Consider the following 22,263-nt stretch of genomic DNA (forward strand, 5'->3'; position numbering starts at 1 on the left):
AAACTTCCCTCCTAGTCTTTCCTGGAATCTCACCTCTTGGTGGCAATCTTCAGCTTGGTTCCTCAGGAACTCGAGAGGGTGGATATCTGTGAGCTTCAGGAAGGAGCAGATCTTTACCCAAGAGGGAGTTAGTTAGTCCTTGGCATCCCTACTCTTTTTCAAAGGTCTGAGGAGACCACAAATCTCTCTGTGCCTTGCTGGTCCTCCCTTGGACAGACATGCCTATCTTGTTTAAAGCCACACTGGAAGTTCTTTGGGCCACGAGACAACTGAGTCTTCTGGGTGGTTCTAGACTGCAGACTGATATTAGTCATTCAGTCTCACAGATAAGGCAAGGATGTCTCAATGAGGAGGAATGAACAACAAAGCCCAGTACCCTCCCTCCCCGCTACTAAGATGAACACTGGTTCCCAAAAGAGGTGGGGGAGGGAATTTTTTCCCAGGCTAGACCCTCACCACTCACCAACAGAGGCAGCTGACCCTCCCCTTTCCCTCTGATCCCCAGTAGGCTGGCTATTCTTTTTTTTTTTTTTTTTTTTTTTTTTTTTGGTTTTTCGAGACAGGGTTTCTCTGTGGCTTTGGAGCCTGTCCTGGAACTAGCTCTTGTAGACCAGGCTGGTCTCGAACTCACAGAGATCCGCCTGCCTCTGCCTCCCGAGTGCTAGGCTGGCTATTCTTATGTTAATTTGACACAAGCTAGAGCCATCTGTAAGGAGGGAGCCTCAACTGAGCAAAGCCTTCCATAAGATCCAGCTGCAAAGTATTTTCTTCATTTCTTGATTGATGGGGAAGGGCCCAGCCCATTACGGATGGGGTCATTCCTGGGGTGGTAGTCCTGGGTTCTATAAGAAAACAGGATGAGCAAAACCATGTGAACAAGCCAGGAGGCAGCACTCCTCCATGGCCTCTGCATCAGCACCTGCCTCCTGCACTGTTTGAGTTCCTGTCCTGACGTCCTTCAATGATGAACATCAATATGGATGTTTAAGCTAAAAAAAAAAAAAAAAAAAAACCAAAAAACCCTCTCCTCCTCAACTTGCCTTTGTTTTCATTGCAGCAATAGAAGCCCTAACTAAGACACCCAGCAAACACTCTTTGGCTCCAGGCAGGGCTTTGTGTCTTGGGTTGGATCAAACTTCCTTCTGGTCCTGCAAGACTGCCTTTCATCATCCAGACACCTGCTGTGATGCTGCCCCTCCTCTGGGTTCCCATAGTGAGTGGGTCTTTGTCTTTCCACTAGCATCTATGGGTAGAAAGTCACTAGAAAAGTCCAAACCAGCCAGGCGGTGGTGATGCTCGCCTTTAATCCCAGCACTCAGGAGGCAGAGGCAGGCGGATCTCTGTGAGTTTGAGGCCAGCCTGGTCTACAGAGCTAGATCCAGGACAGCTAGGGCTGTTACACAGAGAAACCCTGTCTCAAAAAACAAGAAAAAAAGGAAGGAAGGAAGGAAGGAAGGAAGGAAGGAAGGAAGGAAGGAAGGAAGGAGGGAGGGAAGGAGGGAGGGAAGAAAGGAAAGAAAGAAAGAAAGAAAGAAAGAAAGAAAGAAAGAAAGAAAGAAAGAAAGAAAGAAAGAAAGAAAGAAAGAAAGAAAGAAAGAAAGATCCAAACTTCAGCCTGTCATGTGCTGGGTAAGGGACCTTGGAAACCTCAGCTAACATCCTTTCTCATCCCCAGCTTCAATTTTCCCAACAGCAAAGTGGGATAACGACCCACATTCTCAGTGCCTCTGGTCCAGACTGTGCTCACAGCTCATAAACAGACCCCAGAATCACTGCTATCCACAGGACCAGGAATCCTTGTCCTTGAAGGAAAACTCCACAGTGGCAGGGTCTCCAGAGCCCAGCATAGGCTGCAATGTGGAGGTCACAGACCATGGTCATGGGACTGCCAGCTAGGCCAGAGAATAGGATGGGAGTCCACACAGAACAAGATGGAAGGCATTAAGAGAAGCAGTGCTTCTCTGAGGAGACTTGGGAGGAAGGGGCTGTGAGCCGGTGCTCAACTCCCTGCAGCTGAGAGAGGTGCAAACAGAGGGGGAAACACACTGAAAGAGACCTTAAGCGTCGGCCTTCCCAGACGATCTAGTCCAAAGTCTTCTTTTGTAAAGAGGAAACTAAAGGTCCGTGTAGGAATGCTGGCCAAACAGGCAGGTAGAGACGAGATGAGAACCTGGTGGTAGCACACAGTGTTCATTTCTAGCTTCCAAACACGTTAATTCTCCACTCTCAGCCACAACTTCCTTGTTGGGGGAAAGAGGGCTAAACACCTCTATGTTTATTGTAAGACTTAAATGAGATGATGTCCATAAAGCTTTTCATGTGGCCAGGCAGGAGGAGGCATATGCCACAACAGGCTTTCCTTCCTTCCTGCTGAAACCATGGCTTTGCCTTTCCTCTTTCGTGTTTGAGGCTACAAGTGACGAGCATAGCCAAAAGCCCCAAAGGTCAGCTGCGCTGGTGTCACCAGAGGGCTTTTGAGACATGGGTAAGGTTATATTTTTGATTATTTTTTTAAGTTATTTTAAGTGTGGATGTTTTGTCTGCATGTGTGTGCGCACCATGCATACACACTTGGTGCCCTCAGAAGTAAGAAGGCGGCATAGGAGTTTCCTATGGTTGTGAAGCACCGTGTGGGTGCTGGGAATTGAACACAAGTCCTCTGGAAGAGCCGCCAGTACTCTTAACCACTGCACCATCCTCTTCAGCTTCGGTAAGACTATATTTTTATCCAATTGTTTTGTTGAGAAGAGGAGATGAGAGTCTGAAGCAGAGAGCCAGCCTGAAGTACAGGCCTGCTGAGCTACGTGAGTTTCAGGCCAGTCTGGTTGCCTCAAAAACAAACAGATAGACAGACAAACAGACAGACACTTGGCTTGGTAAAGTGCTTGCCACATAAGCATTAGGACCTGAATTCAATCCCCGGAACCTCCATAATAAAACACTGTGGCGCGCTCTTGTAATCCCAGAGCTGGAACAGAGGTGCAGACAGGAAGAGCCTAGGGACTCGCTGGCTAGCTTAGCCCAGCCGATTAAGCAAACCAGGGAGAGACCTTATATTAAAACAAGGTGGTTAGTAGCTGAGGGAAGATGTGTCCTCTGGGCTCTAAGCTTTTGCAAGGGTGCACACATGGCTAGGGGTATAGCTCAGGGGTAGAGCACTTGCTTCGAACGTCTGATTCTCTAGGTTCAACCCCCAGTACTGCAAAATGAATAAAAAAGAGTGAAGGCCAAGTAGCAGCAGGGAGAAAGTAATAGGAATAACAAAAAGGCAATAGCTGGACGCAGAGGAGGTAGGCTTAGTGCCCGCTGTGGAGGGGAGTTGGGGGGAAGGTATGTGGAGACAGGGGTTCCAGAGTCTTCCTTGGTTGGCAGCAAAAGAGAGAATCTGAGGTCCTCTCAGCCTTCTGTTCTCGGCTGTGCAGAAAAGGGGAAGTATGAAGTGCCCTGCAGGTCCGAGAAAGCCCTCCAAAGATTCCCGCCAACTCAGAGTGGACAGGACAACTCACTTCCTTTTCCCAGCTCCCAGCCCTATTGCCCTAGGGGTTTCACACAATACTATGGGTGCTCTCCAGTACACAGGGTTTTTTTCTAGGTCATCTTTGCTTATAATTCCTTTAAAACCCAGAGGCAAACCACCCATTAACTCAGACCCTGCTGGGGAGGTGAATGTGTCTTTTAAAATTTCAAAGGAAACCATTAAACTTAGTTGGTAACCATTGTAACTGGTAACAAGCTTTCCATTCCACGGGGGTTAAAAAAAAAAAAAAAAAGAGTCAGGATGACTTTCCAGGAAGTTTGCTTACTTTAATTAGCTACTTCTTTTTTTTTTTTTTTTCTTGCCCTTAATTTAGGATCACCTAAGCATTAATCCTACCATTGAGCGAAGCCCTGAAGCGGCAGATGGGAGGGCAGAAAACCTCCGGGAGATGGAAGGCATCACTATCTCTCTCGGGAGTAGAGGACCCATGGAAACTCTTTTCTTGATTGGCAAGCAGAGCAAAACCAACTTCTAGAGCTGACCCACTTGCTCCGGTGAAGGGGAAAGGGAACCCCAGGGTTACCAGAGTCACAGTGGTGATAAGGGTTGGAGAGGCGGCTCAGTGGTTAAGGGCCCTTGCTGTTCTTACGGAGGACCTAGGTTGATTCCTAACACCCAAACTCTAGCTCCAGGGGATCTGTCACCTTCTTCTGACCTCTGACCTCCACAGGCACTTTTAATTGCACTTTCTGTGATGCAAAATGACGGTGGTAGCTCGAAGGCGGTGGCACACGCCTTTAATCCCAGCACTCGGTGAGTCCAAGGCCAGCCTGGTCTACTCACACAGTACACGTACAGTTACGGAACAGCCAGAGCTGCAGAGTGAGACCTCGTCTCAAATAAACAAAACAAAAACAAGACAGTGGTCTAGCCTTTAGACCTCGGCTGACTGTCAATCTACCCTCTAAGACAACGTCCATTTTCTCTTGTCACTTAGTGAAAAGGATAAATGATCAAATCAGATAGCTAGTAAGCGGTTCCGTTTGTAGGCTTTTTCTTGGCATGTGGCAGGAGAGGCAGGAACTCAGTATGTAGCCCAGGCTGGCCGGAACTCCTTACAGTCTTGAACTCTCCAGCTGTCAATCCTCTTGTCTCAGCCTCTGAGTGTTGGTTACAGAAAAGCCGCACCCTGCCTCATGTGTTGACCATCTTTTTATCCCAGGCCTGTTTGATTTGAAACCGTGCCCTTCAAACGTCTACCTCCTGAAGAGGCGAAGAGTCAGGAGAGGTGGCCAGCATGTCAGGATGCCTCTGACAGTCTCAGTTTCTCCCTGGATGTGCTCTCCCGTCATCCTCTTGGTGTACAGCTCCCCTAGTCCCACATAGGAGATTAGAATTTGCCCAAGCAGCACACAGCACACTGACTTCCTGGCCTCCTCCTATGGTTGAAGCCTCACCTTCCTGCTCATTGTCGGGGTTTGGGTGTCTCATTCTGACTCCTCACACTGCCCCCACCTTGGTCAGAATAACAGCAAAGCCTGGTTCCATCGATAAGGATTGTCTTTGTCCATGTGGACACTGCTCAACTTTGTCCTGCCCAACGGAGCCTGGGGGAACAGAGTTGGTTCCAGGAAAAAAAAAAAAAAAAAAAAAAAAAAAAAAAAAAAAAAAAAAAAAAAAAACCAGTTTCCTTAGAACCACTGCTCTGGACTCCATTTTTCTCCAGGGGAGAGCATTAGTACAGGCACAGCCCCCAGCAACGGTCAGCAGAGCTCATCTCAGCTTTTTGAGACTGAAGGAAATTTAGAATGAGATCACTCTTCTCCACCAACCTTAGTAACACATATGACACCAGCAAGCTGACGGAAGTCAGACTTGATGATGACGCAGGCCTGGAATCCCAGATGAGGCTGAGACAGGAAGATTGTAAGTTGGGGACCAGCCTGGGCTTCAAAGCAAGTTCAAGGACAACTTAGCAAAATGCCATAGATAGATAGATAGATAGATTATAGTAAATAAGGAGGAACGTAGCTCAGTGGTAGAGTGCTTGGTCACTATGCATAAGTACTTAAGTTCAATCACCAGTATGATGGGGTGAACAACACCCAAGAAATGGGTGCAATTAGTCCATTCTCTTTAGTCCAGCTGTTCTATACAAAGCAGAACATAAGGACTGTAGCTCTATAGGCATTGCTACCCAAACAAGTGACACTGTATCAATGTTAAACTAAAGAGCAGAAAAATCTGCAGCAAATGGACTCTGAAGACCAGCCCCTCCCCACACTCCCTCAGCTCTCCTGTCCCTCTTTTAGCTTCAAGAACTAGAATGTTCCAGAACGGTTGACAGATTTTAGTTTTCAAGGACATCGATTCCTTCCCCCTTCTCCCTTCTGTGTCTCTAATGATCCAGATGAAACGCTAATTGGGGCCTTGTTGGGAGGCTATTAAAGTTATCTTTCTGGTTATCTTTCTTCAAGTTCTTTTTAATTACGCTGCATTTTCAAACCAAGGGCTGAGCTATGGTGGAAATAAGTGAGAAGAAAGAAACATCTCAATTTTTTCCTGACTCCTTTCTTCTTGTCACAAGGCAAAGTCATGTCTAGGCACCAATCCCTCTCGGAGCTCACATATTGGCTACGCAAAGAACATTCAGAAGGCCAATGCTTGTACACAGACCCGTTTGCTTAGTTCTTTATGAAAGACTGTTAAGAACCTGTGTGGAAGCCGGTGCGGTGGTGCATGGCTTTGATCCCAACACTCAAAGGGAGAAACCAGTAGATCTCTGTAAGTTCGAGGCCAGCCTAGGTCAGTTTTAGGACAGCCAGGGCTGCACAGAGAAACCCTGTCTTGAAAAAAACAACCAAACAGAAAAAGAACCAGGGATAGAAGACCCTGGTCTGCATCTACCAAAGACAGGTTCTCTTTGGACTGGCAATACAGTCGGTTGTTTCTCTGTTAGAATGGCACATCGAGGCATGGATCATAACCTAGTGAGATGGCTCAGCGGATAAAGGTGCTTGCTGTGCAAGCCTCAGGACCTGAGTTCCATCCCCAAAACCCACATAAAGGCAGAAGAAATTCTGCAAAGTTGTCGTTTGACAGCCACTCATGCACACATGACATGTGTGCACCCATGCATACATATTATAAACACATAATAATAATAAAATTAAAATAAAGCCTTTTTAAAAATGAAACATATGCTTATACCAGCTTCCTAGGAGGCTGAGGCAGGAGGATCTCAGGTTTGAGGCCAGCCTGCATTACATAGTGAGTTTCAGAGCAGTCTGGATAATTTAGCAAACCTTTGTCTCAAAATAAAATTTAATAGCTGGAATATGGCTCAGTGGAAGAGCATTTGCTTATCATAGCAAAGCTCTGGCTTTAATGTGCTTCTGCATGTGCGCACGCTCACACACGTGCGCATACATGCGCGTACACGCACACATCACAGGATACAGTGGTAGAATGCTGCTTGCCTAGCACATGCAAAGCCCTGGGTTTGATGTCCAACACTGCAAGACTTCCTGATAAACTTTTTGTCCTTTGTTCCCAAGGCTCTGGCTCCTTCCTGGTCTATTCTATCAAGGTCAATCTCTATTATTCCAAGGCCCCAGAGTCAAGCCCTGGTATCTCCAGACAAGTCCCTCAGGAACCGAGATCCAGCTTTGGGATCTGAAACGCTGAGCAAGAAGAGACACCACAGTGCTGGACAGTGTCTCCTAACCACTCACCCCCGGGGAGAAAACACCTTACCTGACTCCACCTGGCTGAAGGTGTTGTGGGCATCCGTTGAATCTGCAACATCCCCACTCATCTTGATCTCTGCAAGGAAAACACGACTGATTTTAATAGCAGGTCACCATTTTTCTTGCTGTGACTTAAGTGGCTTTAACTAAACAGCAAGGATGAATGTGTAATTACCGCAACCATCAGACTTTCAAATTCCTGATTCCTGAACACACAGCCACTAGAATATTCATCAGCTTGGAGGTGCAAATCCCCCCCCTCCTGGGCTAGTTTCCTAGCCTGACCTTTCCTCCATTTCTCCCCAGCTACTGCAGGGTCTCATCATCTGCCTCAACCATCACCACCCTTCCATTGCCTGGACGTAGTGAATAAAATTATTAAGAATAAGGACCTAGAAGCTGCCCATACACACCCTTAATTTCTTTTGGAATTGGGGGAATGTATCTTCTTAAAATATCATAGAAATCCAGGTGGCACATGCCTTTAAACCCAGCACTTAGGAGGCTAAGTCAAGAAGATCACAACTTCCAGGCCAGCCTTGAACTTACAGAGGAAGACATTGTCTTAAAAATAATAAAATAGTGATAAATACAAATCAAACAATCCTCTTCCATTTCCCATTCTATATAACAAGGCTACCCAAGAAGGTAAGTATACTTTAACCAAAGTTTGCCCCTCTTACCTTTCTGTCCCCAATTCAGCTGTCTGGTTCTCAGAGGTTCGTGCACTGCCTGGGGAATCAAATCCTACCTGCTTGCCACCCTTTACAGAGATTTGCCCTTTGAGGCTCTTCCCTTCCCTCTTTTTCCTCCAAACTGCTCAGTTGAAAAAGCAAACCTGCTCAGGGTCCCATGTCAGTGTCCGAGTGCTGCTGCTCTGGCCTCTCCTTTCTGCTCCATTGCAATAAATTAAACATTTACCCATAGCAGAAGGCTGCCACCACCTAAGAGGCCCTAAACCTTCTCCCTGGTCAGCTGAGGGACAAAAAGAGGCAACTTTGAACTAGCTCTCTCAGCTCCTCTCCTTGTTAAACCGTTCAAATCTGGCCGTTTAAGACAGAGAATATTTTATTCAAATTGTATGGACTCCCCCCCACTCCCACCGCACCCTCTTCTCTGGGGCAGCACTTTAACTCTTTCAAACCAGATAGAGTCTTGGTGAGGTCATTTGCATATGATGCTCCTCAGCCAATCCCAGTCAAGGAGGCAGCCTTAATTTGCATCAGGTAATCAGGCAGTTGGCACTGTAGACATTGGAGGTCTGGAGATGATCAGGATGAGGGAAAAGAGTGGACCTCTGCCCCAGGAAAAGAGGAGAGAAAGCGCCACCCCTTTCTTTTTGGTATGGCACTAATGTGTGTAGTTCTTAAATCTATTTACAGCTCTGTAAGGAAGTAACTGTGGTGCCAGGCAAAGCAGCGATGCAGACAACAGCAAATGCACCAGAAGTAGGGGAAGAAATAAGGCCACCCTAGGAGTCCCTATGGTTTTGAGGACACTGCTTAAAGAAGGAAGGCACCCAGGTATATAGAGCTTGGTAGGGTCTTCCTAGGCAGCCTTGCTGCACTGGGGCAGGGAGGGGGTCATGAAGTTCAGGATCACCGCCTCTGCTCTGCATTTGGGTGGCTTCCCTTGAACATTAGCTTTTCTTGCTGCAGATGTTCATTTTCCAGACAGTAGTATATGCATGCATATACAGAACTGGCAGGGACCTCTGTTCATTTGCTACTGCGGGGAAAATGGGCTTCACTTTGTCCCAGCTTGGAGCTGGGTAGTGCCTAACATTCATCTGTCCCCCACACTTCACCGCTGGGATTCCTCTGAAGTGCAGAGAAAATGCCCCAAACTGGAGCCTGCTGGGAAGGCACAGGAGGGAAAGTCTCCTCCCTATGCTGGTTTAGAACCAGCTTTAGCAGAGCCAGAAGTCAGGACTTCAGAGCGCAGGTTTTGGCAGCAGACAAACCAGAGTGGATTCCAATGCTGTCACTAAGCAGCCAGGGGACCTTAGCTACAAATGATAGTGTGAAGTTTCTCCTCCAGAACCAGGGATGCTGAACACGCCTCCCAGGGGCATAGACAAGATTGAATGAGATGATGAATGGGAGTGAAGGGTGCCTACTAAACTGCATCGCCTTAGACACAAGTTCCAGTCCCCTCTTGCATCCTGGCCATGCCCCTTCCTTATCCCTTCCCAATTCCCTGGGACATCTATGGCTTTCAGTCTTGCACCTCTGTAACTGTCCTTCACCAAGGAAGTTACTAGAATCCTCTAGATTCCACGTCAGAGGAAAACTGCAAATGGAGACAGGAAAAGCTTGAGGGACAGTGAAAACATGAAGACCATCAGAGTTCCCAAATCAACTTACTCCAAACTCTGGACATTTAAAGAGATAACACGGTGTGTGCGCTATTGAGAATCAGGGTCCTACTTCTGCTACCATTGAGATATCCCCAGAGCCCTCCTTATTTTGAGGCAGGGTCTCAATGTTGCCCAGGCTAGCCTTGAACTCACTCTAGGTCATGCAGGACTTGGACTTATGCTCTTCCTGTTTAAGCCTTCCAGGAGTAGCTGGGAATACATGCCTATACCACCAGGACTGACTGAAACAGGTAGCTTTTTGAGCTGAGCCTTATTCTGTTGCCCATCACCCCAACTTTCCTCCAACCACCAGGAAGCCTTTCCCATGGCCTTAAATAAACTTGGAACTTAGTCTTAATCATGTCTAAAAGTTATTTCTAAAGACATCCAAGTCCCCTCATGAAGCCTTGACCTGATGACAGCCTGACTCTCCAGGGGGGTGGGGTGGGGCTTCGTGAGGGGCAGGGTGAGCTAACCTGGAAACCTTCTCCCTCCATCAGTCCCCAGCAAGCTCAGATGCTAAGAACCTGTTCTTGTTGGGTAGGAGGCTGATGCTGATGGGTGGGACGAATCCTTGGGTCTCAGCCTAAAAATGGGCCAACACCGAAACTCCCTGAGACGTTGGCAGTAACCCTTCACCTGTCCGACAGCACCGCCGGGGGTGAGTGAGAGAGATGTGGGGTGGGGCCAGCTCGGCTGTGTTCTTATCTTAGTCTGTCTGAGTCGGCTCTCTGCCACCCTCCCTTCCCTGAGGAGGCTCAGCTGCTGAATGTTAGCGCCCAGATACCTCAAGTAGACCCCAGTCTGCCTCATCTAGCACTGTCATCATGGCCTGGCTTTCCTGAGGTCTGGTCAGAAGTAGTTCCCCTAGTCAGTATCTGGAAACACGAGCACTCCAAGGCAACGCTCTCTCCACGCAGGCAGTGGGCAGTGTCCTCCTGAGTCCAGGCTATTCTGAGCAAATGGGAGCCCCACCCCTCTCTCCTGTTCTCCCTATTCTTGTCCTTGGTTCTTTTCTCAGACACTTGCTTTTGTGGGTCCCTCCACAAAGGGGGCCTTCCTAGGACCCTCCAGTGCCACTTCTGAGCCAGCCAAGGCTCCAACTTTTCTGCTGTAGACTTTTTTTTCTTCTCCTTCCCTCTGACAGGCCTTTTGATGGGAATAGCATTCCTGAGCTCCATCTAGCGCAGGTCTCAGACACTCGGTCTCCCTCCCCCCCATTTGACAGTGAGAAACAGAAAGACCCACAAGGCCAGATACGGGGACCCTCTGGCTGACTACATCACCTCTCTCCCTTCCTAGCTGATTGGCTCTTGTCCATCCCTTGAGGCTTGAGCGCAGGAAGCCCCTCTCTATCTGAGAACTCTCGCGCTACTTGCTCAGATCTCCAGGCTCCACAATGAAAGGTTCTATAAGAACACAGCGTGGAGGCTGTGGCACACTGGAATCAGAGTTTGTCCCCAGGCCATCAGTGTTGGGGCCAAAGAATTATGGAGCCCTCTGAATGGGGACCCAGGAGCAAGTCTTGCTTGGGGACCACTATCATCCTCCTTCCACACTGATACTACTCCAGGAAACCAACCAGAAGGCTTCCTTAAGGGCCTGGAGTTGGGAATTCCAGGGGACATTTAAGGGACAAAGGAATATAGGATTACTATGGAGGGACTAAAAGAAAGAGGAGCTAGGCTTCAGAGACCTACCCAGCGGAGGAGACTACAATGAGACAATCCAAAGAAAGAAGGGGATCCTTCCCATCACACACACAGCAGGGACCACACCAAAAAGACCTACAAAGACCTCAAAAGCTTGGCATAGTGGCTTATGCCTGTACTCCAAGAACTGGGGAAGCTGAGGCAGGAGAATTAATTTGAGTTTGAGATAAACCTGAGCTATGTAGCAAGACCTTGTCTCAAAAAACAATGAAAAGCCGGGCGGTGGTAGCACATGCTTTTAATCCAGCACTGAGGTGGCAGAGGCAGGCGTATCTCTGTGAGTTTGAGGCCAGCCTAGTCTACAGAGCTAGTTCCAGGACAGGCTCCAAAGCTACAGAGAAACCCTGTCTCAAAAACCAAAAACAAACAAACAGAGCAAATAATAATAAAGCCCATAAGCTGAGAAATCAAGCACAGCACAGAAGCTCCAGACCCAGAGAACCTTTGGCTATGCCACTGAGTGGTGACCACACACTACAGAGGGGCCAAGACATCATGAGTGACGTGGAGGAAGACCAACAACCTTGAGGGGAGCTGGCAAAAAAATATGGCAAGCCGACCTTCAAGACAATTGGAGAGGTAAATCAGGCAGTGAGCACAAAGGTTGGTGAACCCCAATCTGGAGGAAGCACCCCACCTTGGGGGGTTCAGCACACTCTGCTCACAGCAATGCCCAGCAGCGGGGGGTGGGGGGTGGGTATGGGTCTCTGAGAAGCATCAACGAGGGGCTAGCATGGGTGGAGGGCCTTGGCCTTCTCTTCCCAACCTCTCTCCACCAGGTCCTCCCAGCTCCCAGGCTGCTCCCCTACCAGGATCCAGCTGTTCCACATCCTCCCACTTCCCCAGGCAGAACCTCCGGTAGGACAGGGAGGTGGAAACCCCCCAAGGAAGTCCCTGATCTTGGTTCTAAAGCACTCCCCACTTTCTACTGATTTACCTTTGGCCAAGACTAATTCTCATTTGAACACTGGCCTTCCTGATAGGAAATGAGGGATGAAATGCCTCCCCCCGAGGCCCTGTCTCCAGCTACTGTCAGTTCCGCCGGGAGAACTTTTGCAGACACTGGACGACACCCAGTTGGATGGCTCCTTCAGCCTCACCTAGTCCTTCCTGGCAAATCCTGGGGCACCAGGCACTGGGTGCCAGCATCTCTCTGCCAGCTACCCTTGCACTTAGCCCTGCTGGGAAGTGAACTAGGAATCATGGGCCCCTAAGGCCCCCACAGATACCTGTTTCCGGGAACAGTGGGAGACAGGAAGATCTAGCTTGTTTTGCTTTGTGCGGTGGGTCAGACGATCTGCTTTCTTCCTCCTCCTCCCCACCTCCCTGCTCTCTAGAGCAATTAACATAATCTCTTCGGCAACCCTGAAGTCCTAAAGAAAAATTACTTGGTTCCTGCACTGTGTATGACAGAGGTAAGGGGCTAGGCTTTGAGTAGCTAGCTTAGGTCCAGCTTTTTTTTCATTGTTTCTGCTCCTTGCTCAACACCTCAGGCAGCTAATCAGAACATCAGTCCTCCCCACCTCAACCCACATCACCAAGTCCAACCCTTTAGCTTAGTAGCATCCTTAGCCCAGCTATGAATGGAAGGATCAGAGACTGATGATGGGTCCTGGTCTCTTCACATCCACCTCTTATTTGTCCATTCCTGGCCTTTTCGTTCCCAGGGCTCCTATTCCTCCGGAAAGGAGGTCATGAGATATCGTGCTCAGATGTGTCTGTCACCACCCCCTCTAGGATACAGGCTTACTATATTCTGAACCCATAGCACAGATGGATAACGTGAGTGGACACACCTCCAACACATCCAGACACATCTGGAACACGTGTGGTCCAAGACTCATTAGCTTCCTTGGGGTTTGCGCCACCAATTCTCCCAACACACGCTGGGGACAGTAAGATACTCCTGACACACACAAACACATGCTTGCACAAGTCCTAATCAATGAACGATCCTGTGGCATGGCAGCTGCCCCAGGTGCGCCTTTGGTTTAGCTCCGCCCTACTAGCATTTCCCCAGGCACCCCCCCCCCCATGCCCACTTTGCCTGTATTTCACACAGGTGCCCGGACACCAAACATGCAGCATGTGGATACACGTATGCACTCCCAGGTCCACACCCTAACTGAGTGAGTGAACCACCCATCTGCAACCTCCTGGGACTCCAGCACTTCAGCACACCCAAGTCCCACGCACTGTCTAACTTCCCAGATCTGGGGTTTCTGGAACTTCATGCACCTCGTTATTGTTCTCCCAGGTTTCATATTCCAAACTTGCCTCTTTTACCCCATCCCTGCCCCCAACATCTACCGATCCTCACCCGCCCGAAAGGGCCCGCTATCCACAACGCCCTCTCCTGGCCTCCAGGGAGTTAGCCCCTCACGGTGCCTCGAGCGGTGCAATGGTGTCCTTGTCCTTGGTCCCTTCCCACTCGCAGTGACACCTGTCGGAGCTCACTCCCTCCGCCCCTCACCTGTGTGCATGGGCTCCAGATTCACCATCCTGCCCCAGGCGGGGCCAAAACCAGCGCCCCCCCAGGTCCCTCGCGGCTGCCCCAGCCTGGCCCCCGGAGAAGCCAGGGTCTCCTTTCTCCCGCCCTCTGCCGCTGCAGCTGCCGCCACTGCGGGAGCCGCTGCCACCTCAGTCGCGCGCTCAGCTGCTCCGGCTGGGGCAGCTCTCCGCGACCAAGCTTAGCACACTCCCCAGGTGAGCACGCGGCACCGGGCGGGGGCCTCGGCCACGCCCCCTGGCAGGGCCCCCGCGCTTGGCCTTGAGCCCATGCAAAACAGCGATTTGCATACCTGGAGCTGGGGGCCAGGAGAGGGGTGTCGAGGTGCTGCCGGGGCGGGTCCCGACCCCGAGGAACACCTGTCTGTCGAGACCCCGCCTGGCAGTCCCTCCCCATCACGCCCTCAGCGGCTCAGACTACTGGGGTAGCTTGCCCTTTTGGGGAACCCCAGGTTTCTGCCTGGTTGGGCTCAAGAAAACAGTGCTACGGAGAATCCGTGAGAGTCTGGAGAAGCTAAGGGGGTGCTGCGAATGGTCTTACAATACTTTCTAACCGTTTATCACTCCTGTGGCTTGGGTCGTACTGTTCACCTCCCTGACCTCATTTTAAGAATCTGTAAAACGGGGCCTGTGTTAATAACTGGTATCTATCAGGGCTAAGCAGGCGACCAAACTGGGCTGCTTACCCCGTGACTTACCCTTGTCAGTGTAAGATCTAGACTGCAGCAGCTTCTCCTCACCCTTTCTAGATAGACAGGCCTGCCCCTTCCCTGCTGTCGCCCACTCCGGTCCCAGGCTATGAGAGAGAAGGATGTGGCGAACGTTCGCCAATACCAGCAGCTGTTCTTAAGTTCACCTTCCAGGGACTGGAAGTGAATTATCCAAGCCCGTAATTCCCTAGCGACGGAGCCCAGACTCCGATTCCAGGGCACCCTGCAAGGATAGAAGACTTCTTACTCTTCAGATGTTAATTAGTGATTCTGGCTCAGGAAACGTCCAGCCAGCTCAGAAAGCCTCGTGTAGACAGGAGGGCAGAGCTACAGTTTCCATTTCCTTTTCAGATAGGAACCCCACTGCCCTGGTCCCAGGCCATTTCCCAGGGTGGCTTTGGGCTTTTCTGCCTCTAGAGCTTTTATATAATGTTCTTTCCTCCTGAGATGTCCATTCATGACACCCCAAGTTTACTGTGCTTCCACTCTTGACTGGGCATGGTACTGAAAAACGTTAAAAGCATCTCTAATGCCATTATCGTTATTATTTTGCATTGCCACAGGTTCCAAATCAAGATGTTTCCACGCGTAAAGCAAGCTCTGAGCTATAATCGCAGACTGTTCTGGATTTGAGATAGAGTCACCTTATGTAGTCTAGGCCTTTAAGTTCCACCCTCCTGAATTTAGCACGTATTAAACTTTGTGAATAGTACTATGATTTATTTATTTATTATTTATTTATTTATTATTTATTTATTTATTATTTATTTATTTATTTTCCCCTGGGTCTTTTTGTGTAGCCTTGACTGTCCCAGAACCCACTCTATAGACCAGGCTGGCCTCCAAATCACAGAGATCCGCCTGCCTCTGCCTCCTGAGTGCTGGGATTAAAGGTGTGTGCCACCACACCCTGAAGTACCATGATTTCTATTTCACAGATAGGAACACTGAGGCGTAAGGAATTTAACTTGCCATGTCACATAGCCCATAACACCAAGAACAGAAACTTTTTTGTTCTACAGCACTGCTCTGTTTTCTCCAGTGAATGACTCAAATGCCCCCTCTCTCCACAGCTGGAAGGGCTCTGGTGCTGGGGAGATGGAGATGCTCCCCCCCCCCCTCTGTTTTTACTCCCTGCACTGGGCATCATGCAAGCAAGATGCTGGACATAGGGCTTCCTGGCCTGTGTGAAGGAGGGTGGTGTGGGCCCTTCTTAGCTCACTTCTTAGGTTATTTATTTGTTTGCTACTTTGTTTCCTGACTGGATGCTTCATTCTGTTGTCTTCAGGTCCTGGAACAATGCTGGACACACCAGACATCAGTGCCAAGTAGAGAAGTTTGGAGGGCATAAGCGAGTCTTCAAGGCTGGGCAAACTGCCTGTCCTCGTCAAACTCACCTGCCTTTCCTGGCAAGAAGGAAGGGACTTTCTTTTTCTTTCTTCTGCTCTTGGAAAGAGATCAGCAAGGGCTTTTGGAGGTCCGAGTGACCCTGGAAGTCCCACTTAGGACATTCTCAACCTGTCCCTTCCTTCCTTACCCCAGTCCTTTCTTTATTTGGCTTCTTCCCTGTGCTCAATGTCTAATCTGCTGCACTCATCTGCTTCATCCCAGAGAACCGCCTGCTCCAAGTCCGTGGAGCCCCGTGTGCTCCTGAGTCCAGGCTCTCTATTTGCATATATTTGCATGGCCCTGTGCGCTCAGGGTCTGGCTAACCACTATCTAGGATCTGTTGCCGGTTTGCTTTTTCCCCAAGTGTAATCTTGTAGCTTTTCCTCTGTGCTTTAGTATCCCAGAAGTCAGAGAAGTTTATATCTGCCAATGTCCAAAAACTACCTAGGATTCTGGGATTGGGGTGTGTGTGTGTGTGTGTGTGTGTGTGTGTGTGTGTGTTGGTGGGGTGGGCAGTTTATAGAGTTCTCTGGGAGAGAAGCACTGAGGAGGAGACAGGATTTTGGGAGTTCACAGTTGGAAACAAAGCTTAAAGGTTCCAGAGATTGGCGGGGGGGGGGGGGGGGGGATAAGATGGGGAGGGGGTGAAGTTGACAAATATCATTTTAGCTATTGTTCATCTTTTCACTTATCAATTAGTAGTATGTGCTCCCCTAGTATGGAGAACTAGGCTCCACAATGAATATACAACATCTTTGTGTTCGTGTGTTCCTGTGCATGCATGTGTGTGCGCACCCGTGCGTGCATGCGTGGGTGTGTATGTGTGTGCACGTAGGCTAGAGGAACCTCAAGGGTCATTCCTTAATAGACCTGTTCCTAAATAGACCCTATTTCTTGGGTCAGGGTCTATCATTGCCCTGCCCTGGAACTGCAGGAGAGGCTAGCTGGCCAGTGGAATTACATAGACTTTGGGGATGGAATTTGGGCCATTGTGCTTGCAAAGTAAGCATTTCCCCCACCAAGCTATGTCTCCAGGCCCCACAGGGCATCTTTTTTGTTTTTTTTGTCCGTTGAATTTTAAGTCCACCGTCATTTAGATGAAAAGTTATTAGTCCCCATTTATAGATGAGGAAACTGAGATTCAGGGAGATTAATACAGCCAGTAGGGCCGGGCAGTGGTGGTGCACGCCTTTAATCCCAGCACTCAGGAGGCAGAGGCAGGAGGATCTCTGAGTTCGAGGCCAGCCTGGTCTACAAGAGCTAGTTCCAGGATAGGCTCTAGAAACTACGGGGAAACCCTGTCTCGAAAAACAAAAACAAACAAACAAAAAGAAAAATACAGCCAGTAGATGGTAAGGTTAGGGTTTAGATCCAGGCCTACCAATCTAGCACTGCCCTCTGTGTGTGTGTGTACACGTGCGCGCGCACACACACACACACACACACACACACACACGCATTATGTGTGGCGCAAGGAGGAGAGCTAGACCACTCTATTCTCTCCCTTGTGATCTTGCTTGTAATTGTTTCAATTAGATGGAGTGGATTGAGACTCCCCCTTCCCAACACAGCTGCATGAAAACCTGCTTTGAGCTTGGGCCTGGTGAGCAACATCCCTCAGGTTTAATCCTCCTGCCTCTCTGTTAGCAAGAGAGAAACCACAGAGAAGAGAAACCACAGAGAAGAGGTTGAGATAGGAGGCTGCCTGGAGGTTTAAAAGGGGACAGAGGAAAGAAAGGGAGAAAGAAGGAAGGGCAGGAAAATTCAATGCCTTTGGACATCAAAAGAGTTGTATGCAAATGACATGTAAATATAATGCAAATTGCCTCTCCCTCCCTCTACCCTCTCTTTAGAGCTAGAGGACCCATTCAGAGAGTAGCCCAAGTTGGACTTCATGGTTGTAAAATGGTGATGACCCCTCCCTGAGTCCTTTTGGTGTGACATCTGTCCCCTCCTTGCCTGCAACTCTAGTTGCAGCAGAAGCTGCCCCAGGTTCCATTTGTACTTGGATTAGCTTCTCTTGCTTCAAGGCCAGAGACTGGGGTCTAACTTCCGCTTCCCAACACTTGAGCTGGAAGCGTGAGACTCCTGAGAGGAGCTGGGGTGGGGGTGAGAGTGGCCACCCCAGCCTTGTTTTCTCCCCAGAGGGAAAAGTGGCCTTCTTGGCAGCTGGCCTGCTGAGCACTCCCATTTCCTGTCTTGTCAGCTGGATTGAGTTGTCAGGGCTGGGAGAAGGGTGGAGAGCAAGGCATCCTGGAAGGCCACCAAGCAACAAGTCCCTTCTAGATTTCTCCTTCTGCCAGATGAGCTCCAGGGCCCCTAGCATGGGGTTGTTGACTGGGGTGGTGGGGAATCTCTCTCTGGCTTAAATTCATCAAAGCCAGCAAATTCAAGCTCAGCTTCCCCACCTCAAAGAAAAACAAAAGGAAGGAAGGAAGGTAGAGGCCGGGAAGGACTTCCAAGCCTGTTTCGAATAACACCGCTGAGAAAATCTGATGGCACCATTGCCAAGAGGCAAATTGCAGAAGACAGACAGAGGGGACAGTGCCAAGGTGACAAAGCGAGAGGTGTCTTGGGAACCAGGATAAAAACAGCTGCATCTGAAGAGTGGACAGGAAAGGACACGGGACACACAGAGCCATGCTCTGCCCTGATGACCCCAGTGCTGACTCACATGTGCCCCTCTCTCAGCCTCCCCAGCCTCCTGCCAGCATCTAGCTCTCCCCCATGTCATCACGGAAATTCATAGATCATTTTGCTCTTGAAGGTTTAGAATAATAGATTAAATATGCCATTCCCAATCAGCTTTTGACCTTGAGCCCGGGAGGTGAACCATAACCACACCTCCCTCCAGCCTGGTTCAGCCACTCCTTTCTTGACTCTGGAAGACCAGGTGATGATGGTTCAGGGCACCTGCACTCTGAGAGCAAGTTTAGGCCCAGCGCGCCCTCTTGTGGAAGTTGGGAGTGTAATCTCTGCTTAAAAAATCCAGAAAAGGACCCCTCTGTGGCTAGGGCACCACCATAGGTCAGGACCTCAGTTCCAGATGAGCAGAGATACTGATACTGTGTGGTTTTCAAGTCCTTGATTCCATCCATACATCATTATGGATCCCAGACTGATCAAAACAGAGACAATTTGGGTTTTGGGGGGATGTTTGTCCCCTACTGTCCTCTAAAGCTACCAGTCACTGTGGTTACCCTGAACCCACTCATGGAGGCATTAGAGGTCAGCCATGCATCCATAGCTGTATCAGACACCCACCAGAGCCACATACTAGCCCAGGAACTTGAGACGTTACAGGTGCTGGCCTCCTCTGCAAGCTCCCAGTCTCCTAAAGCTTATGGATCACAACAGATGAGTCATTCATCCTGAGGTACAGGTCCTAAAAGGAAAGTATAGGTTTGTCATGAAGCTCCCTTGGGAAGAGGTGTACCCTGCTGGGATCTTGCAGGAGACCTCAAGAAGGGCTTCTCATAGGAAAGGACTCTAAGCTAAGATGGGTGAACCCAGGAATAGACAGCTAAGGCCAGAGTAGTTGATGGAAGGTGTAGAGAGTCATGAGCAGCTCTCACAGGGGCAATGACCAAGTGCAGGGGATGGAAAGGCTTGGGAGCGGGGTGATGGCAGTGCTGCTGGAATACAGTCAATCTGCCCTACCTAGGCAGAGGAGAGGGGCCTGGCTTCAGGGATGGCTCAGCTGACTGCAGCCCAGCCTAGCACTCCTGGGTTAGGAACTTGTAGGGAGGAGACTGCTGTTAAGAAGTCTGTACTGAAATGTGGTTCATTTACACAATGGAGTACTACACAGCAGAAGAAAATAATGACATCTTGAAATCTGCAGACAAATGGATGAAGCTAGAAAACATCATTTTGAGTGAGGTAACCCAGACCCAGAAAGACAATTATCACATGTACTCACTCATTGGTGGTTTTTAAACATAAAGCAAAGAAAACCAGCCTACAAATCACAATCCCAGAGAACCTAGACAACAATGAGGACCCTAGGAGAGACATACATGGATCTAATCTACATGGGAAGTAGAAAAAGATAAGATCTCCTGAGTAAATTCGGAGCATGGGGACCAAAGGAGAGGGTTGAAGGGGAGGGGGGAGAAAGGGAGGGGAGCAGAGGAAAATGTAGAGCTCAATAAAAATCAATTTAAAAGAAGTCTGTTCTGTAATCTCAGTCCTTGAGAGTCTAAGACAGGAGGATTGCTTTGAATTCAAAGCCAACCTGGGCTACATAGTGAGTTCTGTTCAGCTTTGCTACAGGGCGAGACCTTGTCTACAAAATAACAAGTCTGGCATGGTAATATGCTCCTTTAATCTTAGCACTTAGGATCTTTGTGAGTTCGAGGCCAGCCTGGTCTGTACAGAGTGTTCCAAGACAACCAGGAAGACACTGAGAGAACCTGTTTCACATAAATAAATAAAAATAAATAAATAAATAAATAATAACAAAGCAAACAAAAACAAAAAAGTGCATTTGCTTGCTGAAGCAGCAGGAGAAGCAGGGCTAGGTGACAAAGACCAATGCACGCTTTTAGGAGAGGAAAAGTTGAACGGTTCTAGGGCTGAAAGGTAAGAGGTAGGAAAGAGAAGTGGAGAGAAGGCGAAGGGGAAATCTGCCCACACCGGGAAGCTACTGAGGAATCAGAGAGGGGCTGGAGGCTTCTATTTCCTATAAGAAGAGGGAGAGGGAGGCAGAGGTGGACTGTCTCTGTCTCTCCCTGCTTTTCAAGACCTGATATGCAACAGAAGCCAGAACCAAACAGCGAAACTATCAGTCCATAAGATAAAGCCACCACTTCTGAAGATCAACGGTCAATCTTGCTCAGCCGAGCCTGGGTTCTGGGGTGGTCTTTCCTTTTTCGACTTGACCCTGTGCTTTCCACTTACTCTTTCCTCTTCCCTTCTATGGCCATCCTCCAAGGTCCCCAGCTGGGACTACAGTGATTATCAGCAGGGAGCAGACCAACTGGGCTTGCCTTTTGTGAAGCTGTAGCTTATTTGCAGGGTGCCAGCAGGTCTAAGGGGACCTGGGCCAGAGGGAAGCAGGTTGATGGTGGGCCAAGAAGCAATAGGGAGAATGGCTGTCTCGGGAACCCCAGGGTCCTGGAAGAGTGTGACACTGTAACAGTGAGAAGCGGGGGCTACGAGCCCTGACTCTATCCTTGTCCTGCCTCCGCTGCACCTGGACACTTACATTGGCTGAGGCCAGAGGATGAAGTGGGCAGCCTGCTGGGGCTGTCAAGGCACAAGGGCAGTGGAGGGAAACAGCCAGTTCGGTTGATTCCTGACTACTTGTGCTGTTGAGAATAAGCTCTAGATGCCATGTCTTGGCTGTTACTCTGCAGCTGCTTCATGGTAACACGAAAAGACAGCAAGTGTGGTGGTTTGAAGGAAAATGGTCTCATAGTTCATAGGGAATGGCACTATTAGGAGGTGTGTCCTTGTTAGAGTAGGTGTGGTCTTGCCGGGGGAGGGGGAGAAATGTGTCACTGGGCATAGGCTTTGAGGTTTCAGAAGCCTAAGCCATGCCCAGTGTCTCACTCTCTTCCTGCTGCCTGCTGATCAGGATGTATGATCACTCAGCTCCCCCTCCAGGACCGTGTCTACCAGCATGCTGCCATGCTTCCTGTCATGATGACAGACTGAACCTCTGAACTATAAGCCAACACCAATGAAATGTTTCCTTATAAGAGTTGCCACGGTCATGGCATCTCTTCGCAGCAGTAGAAACACTAGCTAAGCCAGGTGGTGGTGGTGCATGTCTTTAATCTTAGCCCTTGGGAGGCAGAGGCAGGGAAATCTCTGAGTTTGAGGCTAGCCTGGTCTACAGATCGAGTTCTAGAATATCCAGGGTTACAGAAAGAAACCCTCACTAAGACAGCAGGTGCCTTAGGGTTTCAATTGCTGCGAAGAGAAACCATGACTTTGGCGACTCTTATAAAGGAAAACATTTAATTGGGGCTCACTTTTACAGTTCAGAGATTTAGTCCATTATCCTAAATCATGGCAGGAAGCAAAGTAGCATGCAGGCAGACATAGTGCTAGCAAAGGAATTCAGAGTTCTTGCATCTTGACCCACTGGCAACAGGAAGTGGTCTGAGACACTGTGTGTGGCTTGAGCATATATGAGACCTCAAAGCCCACCCCCACAGTGACACACTTCCTCCAACAAGGCTATGCCTACTCCAACAAAGTCACACCTCCTAATAGTGACAGTCCCTGTGAACTTATGGGAGCCAATTACAGTCAAACTACCACAGCAGGCACGGTGGGATTTGGCTGGGTTCTGGAGCCCAACTGTTTGCTGAAACATCAGAGGAGGAGTTTCCATGAAGGCATCTTG

General features: G+C 49.2%; 1 protein-coding gene across 1 annotated transcript in view; it reads right to left on the reverse strand.

Annotated features, from left to right (window-relative positions):
- Pou2f3 (POU class 2 homeobox 3) overlaps positions 1-13,799 on the reverse strand; it is an 81,700-nt gene extending 67,901 nt beyond the window's left edge. The window contains exons 1-2 of the mRNA XM_038323898.1: positions 13,772-13,799; positions 7,235-7,303 (exon numbers count right to left, since the gene is read on the reverse strand). Of these exons, the coding sequence (XP_038179826.1) occupies positions 7,235-7,303; positions 13,772-13,799 (97 nt within the window). The remainder of the gene's footprint in view (positions 1-7,234; positions 7,304-13,771) is intronic.
- Between the last annotated feature and the right edge of the window lie 8,464 nt (positions 13,800-22,263).

This window comes from Arvicola amphibius, chromosome 3, assembly GCF_903992535.2.
Source record: "Arvicola amphibius chromosome 3, mArvAmp1.2, whole genome shotgun sequence".
NCBI classification, from domain to species: Eukaryota; Metazoa; Chordata; class Mammalia; order Rodentia; family Cricetidae; genus Arvicola; species Arvicola amphibius.